The sequence below is a fragment of the Astyanax mexicanus genome, chromosome 2, assembly GCF_023375975.1.
Source record: "Astyanax mexicanus isolate ESR-SI-001 chromosome 2, AstMex3_surface, whole genome shotgun sequence".
NCBI lineage: Eukaryota > Metazoa > Chordata > Actinopteri > Characiformes > Acestrorhamphidae > Astyanax > Astyanax mexicanus.
The window spans coordinates 73293947-73304805 of record NC_064409.1 but is presented as its reverse complement, the minus strand read 5'-3'; the positions used below and the strand labels follow the sequence as shown (position 1 = coordinate 73304805).

General features: G+C 39.4%; 1 pseudogene and 2 gene segments (V, D, J or C); 1 reads left to right on the top strand and 2 right to left on the bottom strand.

Annotated features, from left to right (window-relative positions):
• Positions 1–1603: 1603 nt before the first annotated feature.
• Positions 1604–2616, bottom strand: LOC111190733 (probable non-functional immunoglobulin kappa variable 6D-41; annotated as a pseudogene).
• A 3928-nt stretch (positions 2617–6544) lies between these two features.
• Positions 6545–7120, bottom strand: LOC111190040 (immunoglobulin kappa variable 1-8-like). The segment is given in 2 exon segments: positions 6545–6886; positions 7016–7120. Coding segments are annotated over 2 exon segments (378 nt in total).
• Positions 7063–10300, top strand: LOC125799108 (Ig kappa-b4 chain C region-like). The segment is given in 3 exon segments: positions 7063–7215; positions 7908–8016; positions 9978–10300. Coding segments are annotated over 3 exon segments (585 nt in total).
• Positions 10301–10859: the final 559 nt, after the last annotated feature.

The following is a 10859-nucleotide window of genomic DNA, read 5'->3' as shown; positions in this document are numbered from 1 at the left end:
AAATATATAAAGTTGTATTTAATTTCTTATTTTAATTAATCAGAGTGTCCAATAAACTCTTACATGTTTAAGATTAAAGACTTTCCTGTAATAATTTGATGATTTATGGGCGGAGTCTAGGATCAGAGATTGGAGGGCTGATCCCTCAATGAACCGAACCCCACCCTGGTTTTATCTATTGGCTAGAATATAACTATTAATAATCACTATATTATCAAAGGTATTCACTCGTCTGTCTTCATACGCATGTTTCCATCATTTCTATTTAATCCTTTTCTTAATCCATACAGTATAACACAAAAACTGCACAACCCTTTACAGCTATAACAGCTTCAAAAAGGCTTTTCACAAGGTTTAGGAGTGTGTTTATGGGACCATTCTTCTTGAAGTATGTAAGGTCAGGTAGAGAACAGGAAGGGGTCGTCTTTAAACTGTTCCTGAAGAGTTAGGAGAATGAAATAGTGCAAAATCTCTTGGTATGCTTTGATTTTACCTAAGCTACCACTTAATGGCTGAAATATCTTCGCTGCACAGCTTTACCACAACCAGCTCTTCTCTACATCATATACGGGCTGTAACCAAGCAACATTATCAGTATTATAGCATAACATATATAATGTTGGGGAAGCTACATATGATATTTTATGATTAAACATTACTTTAAATTGGAGAAACATGGAGTGATTTGTTAGAATCACTTTGCTGATGAGAGAGGTCAGTGGAGAATGGTCAGTGTGGGTGAAGCACGTATAACCCTGAGGTGTGTGATCTACAACAGATTTTGCTCAGAGAAGGTAAGAAATGTTCCTATATGATCCTGTAGCCTCTCAAACTATACAGACATGAAGCATGACCTTTCTCAACCCCTTTTCTTAGGCCATCAAGTCAATATGTCAGTATTGTTTTAGTAAGGATGATGATATCTGCATAACTGCATCATGGGATAAACCAGGTATTTGGATTTAAATCCATATATGGATGTTAAAAGATTACACAGGATACAATCTGTAAAAACTGTCTTTAAACCGGTTCTTTAATTAAGAAGACAGACAGACGGGGATCAGTTTGGTTGTTTCTCAGTTGAAACCAGTGTTTTATTGTTAGTTGGATTTTGTAGCAGATTAAGGTGTTTGAACCTGAAGAATTTAGTTCAGTTCTGTGCTGAAGAACAGATCATGTTGAGTTTCTCTACTGTCAGACAAGAACAGAAAGCTGAGGCTGCAGAGACCCGAGACTCTCTAACACTGGACCACTGAAGACTGGAGAACCATAGTCTGATCTGACTGATCTGGATTTCTGCTGAGACTCACAGTTGGTGGCAGCAGAACTTTGAGACGATAGCGTGAATGTATCTGACATGTTTAGGTGGTGAACTGGTGTGGGGAATGTTTTTAATGGACTCATTATTAACGTTCTAGGATTATGAAATGTCTATCATGACAACATTTAACAAAATTTCAGAACAATGTTTCCAAAATTCAGAATTTAAGTTAATTTAAGAATGATGAGCGGCCCATCCCAATTTTGCAATAGTGTTTCTGATGAAGTCATTTATCATTGGTAGTGAATTTGTGTGTGTGTGTGTGTGTGTGTATGTGTGTTTGTGTGTGTGTGTGCAGTTTCACTTCCTCCAACTCAGCACCTGCAGGAGATCCCACTGCAGCAGTGCAGTCTCTGTGCAGCCGGACTGAGTGACGGAGGTTTTTGTACGGTGTTATATCACTGTGTGAACAGGTCAGTGCTGCTGATATAATGATAACTCTGACAGTAATAATCTGCAGCATCTTCAGGCTGGACTCCACTGATGGTCAGAGTGAAATCAGATCCAGATCCACTACCACTGAAACGAGCTGCAAAACCAGACTGAAGCTGATTCACATATTTAATCATGAGTTTAGGAGCTTCTCCAGGTTTCTGCTGATACCAGTGTAAGTAGTTGTTGCCAAGAACAGCAGGACTGGTCCTGCAGCTGATGGTGACGGTGTCTCCTGGAAGAGCAGATTTCACTGCAGGACTCTGAGTCACAGTCACCTGACCTATGGACTCTGGAGAAACAGAAATACAGTAGAAGTATTTCCACATTTAAGACTCTTCTGAAGTTGATGTAAAGTGTTTAATAAAGGGTTAATGTAGGATAGTTTGGTGTGAGAGTTGAAGGTGAATGAGGGTCTGACCTTGAGAGCAGAAGATCAGGGTCCAGATGAAGATGGGGATTAAAGTCATGGCTGCTGTGGGTGAAGAAGTTGCTGTAGCAGCTCTCAGTCATGAAGTGTTAAACTCACAGGACTATAAACACTCCCAGAGCACTGAAGCATGGAGCGCTCAGTGCAGCGTGTCTTCTGTCTATGGAAATATCTTCTTAACAGACGTTAGCAGATGTTAAGTTTCACTTCTGTACTTTATCTGCTCTGGGTTTCGAGTAACATTATGTAGAGTTTTATATTAAAATTGCAGCTTTAGACTGTCAGGGGAGCTACATTGCAATAAATTACATTATTTGCATGTACGCTGATTTAAATTAGCAGATTTGGAAGGAGTGAGTTAAGGAAGGGTCAGTAGAGAATGATCAGGCTGATTGGAGCTGATAGAAAGTCTACAGTAACTCAGATCAATAGTGAACAACTACTTTGAACAATAGAGGAGATGAGAAAAGCATCTCAGAATGAACAACCAGTCAAACCTTGATGTGTATGATCTACAACAGCAGAAGATCATATCAGGTTCTATTCTATAAACCCAGAACTAAAAGTTGAGGCTGAAGTAGACATATGCTCACCAATACTGGGCAGTTCTGGAGTTCTGCTGAGGCTTATAGACGTTAGGGTCCAAATTTAGAGCCAATCAGCATTAATCCATGAACCCAGCCTGCCTTGTGTCTGTAGTCCAGACTAAAAGAAGTGTTGAATGTTGTGAGAAATGCTTTTAGTCAAGACAAGTCAAGTCAAGTCAAGAGGCTTTTATTGTCATTACATCTGAGTACAGGTACACAGTGTGATGAAATTGCGTTCCTCCGGAACCATGGTGCAACATAGAATAACAAGCAATAGACAACATAAAGTGCAGGAGTGACGACAGTGCAACATAAAATTCTAAAATTATAACACTAAATAACAATAAATACAATAAATACAAAAGACGAGACAATTTAAAGACAGGACAGTGCAGTACCGATACGGTATAATAAAGTGTATAGTGAGGATAAGGTGCAGAGATGTGTGACATACTGTAACATATAGAACATATATATATTCACAGCAGTTACTGAAGTAGAGTTTATAGTTTTTAAGAGTGCAGCAAATAAAGTCATGTCAGCCTCTGTGTGCTGACTGGGTGTGTGTGTGGGTGAAGTTCAGTTCTTTGTGAGTGTAAAGGGGGGGGGGGGGGTGTACAGTTTAGTTTTGTGCGAGTGTGTTGGCTGAGTGGTGGGTGGGGTGGGGGTTCAGTTCTGTCTCTGTGCGTTGAGAAGTTTGACTACCTGGTGGATGAAGCTGGTGCAGAGTCTAGTAGTGGAGGCTCGGATGCTCCTGTATCTTCTGCCGGACGGCATCAGAGTGAAGAGTCCGTGTGAGGGATGGGTGGGGTCGTCCACAATGATGGTGGCTTTGCGGATGCAGCGTGTGGTGTAGATCTGGGTGATTGAGGGAAGAGAGACTCCGATGATTTTCTCAGCTGTCCGCACTATCCGCTGTAGGGTCTTGCGGTCTGAGGTGTTGCAGTTCCCAAACCAGACGGTAATGCAGGTGCTCAGGATGCTTTCTACAGTCCCTCTGTAGAACATGGTGAGGATGTGGGGTGGGAGATGTGCTTTCCTCAGTCTCCGCAGGAAGTAGAGGCGCTGCTGGGCTTTCTTGGTTATGGAGCTGGTGTTGAGGGACCAGGTGAGGTTCTCTGCAATGTGAACACCGAGGAACTTGGTGTTATCCACAATTTCCACAGCAGAGCCGTTGATGTTCAGCGGGTGGTGGACACCTGGAGCTCTCCTGAAGTCAACAACCATCTCCTTGGTTTTATCCACGTTAAGAGATAGGTTGTTGGTTCTGCACCAGTCCGTCAGCCACTGCACCTCCTCTCTGTATGCTGACTCATCGTTCTTCCTGATGAGGCCAACTACAGTTGTGTCATCAGCGAACTTGATGATGTGGTTTGAGCTGTACTTTGCAGTACAGTCATGAGTCAGCAGAGTGAACAGCAGTGGGCTGAGCACACAGCCCTGGGGGGCGCCGGTGCTCAGTATGGTGGTGCTGGAGGTGTTGTTTCCAATCCTGACTGATTGTGGTCTCTCAGTCAGGAAGTCTAAAACCCAGTTCCAGAGGAAGGAGTTCAGGCCCAGCAAGCTCAGTTTTCCGATCAGATGCTGAGGGATGATGGTGTTGAATGCTGAACTGAAGTCGATGAACAGCATTCGAACATAGCAGTCTTTGTTGTCCAGGTGGGTGAGAGCCAGGTGGAGCGCAGTAGAGATGGCATCGTCTGTTGATCTGTTTGGACGATACGCAAACTGCAGAGGGTCCAGTGAGGAGGGGAGCTGGTTTTTGATGTGTCTCATGACCAGCTTCTCAAAGCACTTCATGATGATGGGAGTAAGTGCAATGGGACGGTAGTCATTAAGGCAGGACACTTGAGACTTCTTCGGCACAGGGACGATGGTGGTCGTCTTGAAGCACGTCGGCACGATTGCAGTACTCAGAGAGATGTTGAAAATGTCCGTGAGAACATCCGTGAGTTGTTCTGCACATCCTCTGAGCACTCTGCCTGGTATGCTGTCTGGTCCTGGGGCTTTCCGTGGGTTGACTCTGAGTAGAGTTCTCTGCACATCAGCTGAGGACAGGCACAGTACCTGGTCGTTTGGAGGAGGTGTGGTCTTCCTTGCTGTTGCGTAGTTCTGTGCTTCGAACCTTGCGTAGAAGGAGTTCAGTGCATCTGGAAGGGAGGCATCACTGTTACAAGCAGGGGAGGGTGACTTGTAGTTGGTGATTGTCTGGATGCCCTGCCACATTTTTATACAACATTTACACCAAATATTACTAATCGATTTAGGCATCTTAATCCTTTCATGCCCACAGTAAACCAAACCACTTCTTTTAATTGAGTTGGTTATTATTAGGGTTTTTGGGTATGTTTAACAGGAAATCACCATTCAGAGTTGCACATCAGCACGCCTGATCCAGAACCCATTAATTCTGTGAGCTGAATGGTTTTATTAAACAATAAGGATAAATAAAAAAAAATTGAATATATGAGATGTAAGAAAGTCATTTAATAATGTAATAGGAGAAAATCTACATTTACAGAGACAGGACAAACTATACAGTGTATCAGAACAGTGAGTACACCCCTCACATTTATGCAGATATTTAAGTATATGTTTTCATGGGACAACACTGACAAAATGACACTTTGACACAATGAAAAATAGTCTGTGTGCAGCTTATATAACAGTTTTAATTTAATCTTCCCTCAAATTAACTCAATATACAGCTATTAATGTCTAAACCACTGGCAACAGTGACTACACCCCTAGGAGACGAGACCCCTACATGTCCAAATTTAGCACTGCTTGTGATTTTCCCTCCAAATTGACATGTGACTCGTTAGTGTTACTAGGTCTCAGGTGTGTGTATAGGGAGCAGGTGTGTTCAGTTTTGTAGTACAGCTCTCACACTCTCTCATACTGCTCACTGAAAGTTCCAACATGGCAACAAGATAGGTGCAGGAGTGCTGTCAGTGTTGTTAGATCTTATTTGTTTATTTTTAAAATACAATTTTTGGGAAAATTACTAGAATGTGCTCAGTGTCCTCATGCTAATAGCATAACCACCATTTAGCTAGTTTATATGTTTTTGCTAATTTTATGCTAAAACTCACTCCTGTTACTTTCATATCTGTTACTCAAAACATAAAACGTAACAGGAGTGAGTTGCAGTAACAGAAGTGAGTTTCAGTAACAGGAATGAGCGCCAGAGTGTTTTTTGTCACAAATATCAGTTATTTGAACATGCAGTCAACCATTTCTTTAAAAGGAAGACTTTCTTAAGAGAAACTTTTAAACATGCTTTTTAAATGTCACATGAGTTTTGTAACCATCTTCGGATTAGAAACCTTGTAAAACAATTTAATAAAGCTGCCTGAGTTTGACCAGTACATGTTATAAATACATGTATTATTAGAGTCAGAGTTGAAAAAAAGATTTAAAAAAAAGTTTAATTTAAAAGAGTTACAACAAGCAAATGGCACCCATTTGATGGAATGATCCAAATATTAATGCAGAAATTACAGTAAATCATTGGGTAACCATTAGATTGATCATAAAGTGTGAAATCACACAGGGTTTTATTATTGATTCTATGATAATAATGTCAATAAGGGGTGTAATGTAGAGAATGATGAGTTGTTTTTATATCCACAGTGTGAAGCATAAAGTGTGTGTGTGCGTGTGTGTGTGTGTGTGATTGTGCTGTTTCACTTCCTCCAACTCAGCACCTGCAGGAGATCCCACTGCAGCAGTGCAGTCTCTGTGCAGCCGGACTGAGTGACAGAGGTTTTTGTACAGCGTTATATCACTGTGTGAACACATCACCACTATGATAACTCTGACAGTAATAATCTGCAGCATCTTCAGACTGGACTCCACTGATGGTCAGAGTGAAGTCAGATCCAGATCCACTACCACTGAAACGAGCTGCAAAACCAGACTGAAGCTGATTTGTTTCTTTAATCAGGAGTTTAGGAGCTTCTCCAGGTTTCTGCTGATACCAGTGTAAGTAGTGACCATATGAACCGTAGTAGCTAACATCCTGACTGGTCCTGCAGCTGATGGTGACGGTGTCTCCTGGAAGAGCAGATTTCACTGCAGGACTCTGAGTCACAGTCACCTGACCTATGGACTCTGGAGAAACAGAAATACAGTAGAAGTATTTCCACATTTAAGACTCTTCTGAAGTTGATGTAAAGTGTTTAATAAAGGGTTAATGTAGGATAGTTTGGTGTGAGAGTTGAAGGTGAATGAGGGTCTGACCTTGAGAGCAGAAGATCAGGGTCCAGATGAAGATGGGGATTAAAGTCATGGCTGCTGTGGGTGAAGAAGTTGCTGTAGCAGCTCTCAGTCATGAAGTGTTAAACTCACAGGACTATAAACACTCCCAGAGCACTGAAGCATGGAGCGCTCAGTGCAGCGTGTCTTCTGTCTATGGAAATATCTTCTCTACATCATCTACTGTAATTTATTACAGCACTGCAGCAGAGTTTAGTATAAAACTCCTCCTCTAAATGAAGGAATTCTAATAATGAAGCTAAATGGTGGGGAGTTTTCTCCTCAGCTTTGATCAAGTGTATCTTTATACTGAAGGATCAGCAGGAGCTTCATGATGATCAGGTGGAACTCTGCTCTCCTTTAGAGGAGCTCTGTGGGCTACTGAGGGTTAATGACTTTAACACTGCAGCTGAACACACAGCTTGGAGACTGGCAGAGAGAATAATGGAGAAAATGGAGAAATATATTGATGGAAAAATGAATTTTACACCACTGTAAAAGGTAACTGACACTTATAGAAACTTGCCTTTATCCAGTAGAAGCTGTTATTCAGAGTTCCTCACACTTCATTAACTCTATACATTCTGTTATTTATTGATTTTTACATTCATTTCCCATTAAGATCTATTGAGTTCAGCACTATTGATGAATCCAGTATGAGTTTAAATGGTGGGATTGTTTGTTTAGAGTCTGTAATCTATGAGTTTCAGTCTGAAAATGAGAAAAGTGCTGAGCATGTCCTCAGTTTAGAACATTTGAGGATTAAAAATGTTAAATGTGTTTGTAAAAGATGATGAAATATTCAGGATGTTTCTCTATTTCTCTCTTCATGTAAATCCTCCTCTTTTCTCCTGAACTGCAGTGTAAAATGTTGTAGAGGAAGTATAGAGTGGTGTGTTTAGAGCAGCAGGTTTTTGTACGGACGCTGAATGAGTTTGTATCACTGTGGTACACTTTCGGTGGAGGAACTAAACTGGACGTTGGACGTAAGTAACTAATGACTACATTTGTAAAACAGCAGTAAAGGAACTTAATGAGTGATTTTATTTCTGTTAAAGCAGTTTAGTGAAGTGAAATATCTGTAGAGTTGATTTAACTCTGTGTTTATTTAATTCTATTGATTCTACTCTGATGAATGAAGGACAGTATCTTGTGGAGATCTTCTTGAATCACTGGGTCTAAATGTTAATATGAAGAGTTTTACTCAGTAGAGTTTCTTTCAGCTCTGTGGAGATTTAAATTTAATATTTCTTAATTAATTATTGTAATTTTTTATCTAAATATTCAGAAAATCAGAAATTCATATTAAACTAATGAACATGCTGCTGGTTCTAGTAATTAAACTCTGAAACAGTTACCAGTGAGAATTACTGTATATTTTACACTGTAAACTTAATATTCATTTATGACTAGAAATAATTCATGAATTTTTATTAATTTATATTAATGTGAGGAAGAGTTTTTATCAGGGATAATTTAGATTTTTAATATAAAAGTGTAATTTTTACATTTAAATAAATTCTCAAATATTGTATTTTTGCACATAAATAATTTATTAGAGTAACAAAAATAAGAAATCCATTTAAATATAAAGTTAGGATTTCAGTATGTAAATATTGGTACTTTATTCTGACAATTTAATTAGCAACATTTATACTAGTAATAAAGTTTTTCTTTATGTTCTTAGAAAGACTAGAATTAAAGTGACATATTTTAATGATTTACTAGTGAAAATAATTATTAATTTATTAGTATTTAAATGTAACTGTGCAGTGAATGAATTGCCTCCAATATCTTATTTTTATATAACTGGATAATTGGTTTATATTAATGTGAGGAAGAGTTTTTATCAGTGCTAATTTAGATTAATAAGGAAAATGTAATTTTTACATCTAAATAAATTCTTAAATATTGTACTTTTGCACATAACTTCTTTATTAGTGTAACAAAAATAAAAACAATACATTTCAATATGAAGTCAGAATTACAGCATGTAAATAATGGTATTTTTTTATCCAAATTTTAATTAGTAAAATTTATACTAGTAATAAAGTTTTTCTTTAGGTTCTTAGACAAACTAGAATTAAAGTGCCACATACATTTTTATTGAATTATTAGAGAGAATATATAATCAATGTATTAGTATTTGAATGTAACTGTGCAGTGAATGAATTGCCTCCAGTATCTTGTTTTTATATAAGTGGAAAAATAGCTGATAGTAATTTAAATTAAATTAAATGTAATTTATTAGAGTGAAAAGCTGTGTAATTGTGATGCTCTGTTAATAAAAATGAAAGTATACTAGAATAAAATATGATCTATTAATATAATGCAAAAAAGAATTAACACTTTTTAATTTGATATATTTTAAATATTTATATTAAATAGTTTACAGGAGAAATTGATCTTATTTACACAGATATAAGATATAGATGGATATTAGTTTTAGAAATTACCAGTAAAATTTCAGTTCAGATAAAAACGTTAGTGATGCTCCACTGAACCCAGATCTGCTCTTTTAGATAAGAGAAGTGAAACACACACTCACACACACACACACACACACACACACACACACACACACTCAGTGGTCTCCTCCAGCTGTTCCTCTGTACTGACTGAATGAGAGCTGGAGCTGTGTGTAGGGTGGGGGTGTATCTGATTCTGTACACTCTTCACTATATAGTGCACTCCAGTACTCCATATCCACTACTCTTACAGTGCACTCAAACAGCCCGGGTTCAAACCCTGCACCCCAGCTCACACCACTACCCATAATGCACTGTGCTCCTGATTTCTCTACAGAGTCCAGAACCATCAGAACCCAATTCAGTACCGGATAACCAGAACCACAGTGTCGGTTCTCTACAGTGCTGTTCTAGATCCTTTATTAGCAGATCATTATGAACACTGTGTATCTGTGTGTGTGTGTGTGTGTCTCCTACAGGTGAGACTCCTCCCACTCTTACAGTCCTGCCCCCGTCCAGTGCAGAGTTGGAGCAGGGGGAGGTCACACTGCTGTGTGTGGGCAGCGGGGGCTTCCCCTCAGACTGGAAGCTGAGCTGGAAGGTGGGCGGCAGCAGCTGGAGCTCGGGGGTCCGTCACAGCCCCGCTCTTCTGAAGAAGGACCACGGCCTCTACAGCTGGAGCAGCACCCTGACCCTCCAGCAGCAGCAGTGGATGAAGAACACAGTGACCTGTGAGGCCACCAAGAACTCCCAGTCTGTAGCCAGTAAACCAGTGAGCGCAGACCAGTGCTCTAACCTGTGAACACACAAACACACACACATATACACACACATATACACACACACACACACACTGATACACACACTCTTCATCACAAGATCATTTTTCTTTTGGCTTCATTTTGTTTAAATGTGTTTTAATGAGGAAATGTTTATTTTCTATCTGAAATAAAAGCTTTTTTTCACAATCTGAAACAATGCTCTCATTCCTGTTTTACACACACACACACACACACTAACTGGACATCATTATAATCAAATTAATGTAAAAATAATGAACATCACAATAAAAATAGATGTTGTAAGGTTATGATAAATGGACCCGTCTAAACTCAGACCAGATCATCCATCACAACATCGGCTTATCCATCTTATTCTGCCACGCCCACTTTTTTACTGTGTTAAGACTCTCAGTCATTTTATATCACACAGGCAAGAGAAACGCTTTATATAACGTTCATGTAGAAAGAACCAGAGCTAATACTCAGCACTAAGTGAGTGAGTGAAGGGGTGTATATAGTGAGAGAAACAGGTGAAGTCAATATTCAGGTGATTGTGGTCTGGGGGGGTGTCATGTGATG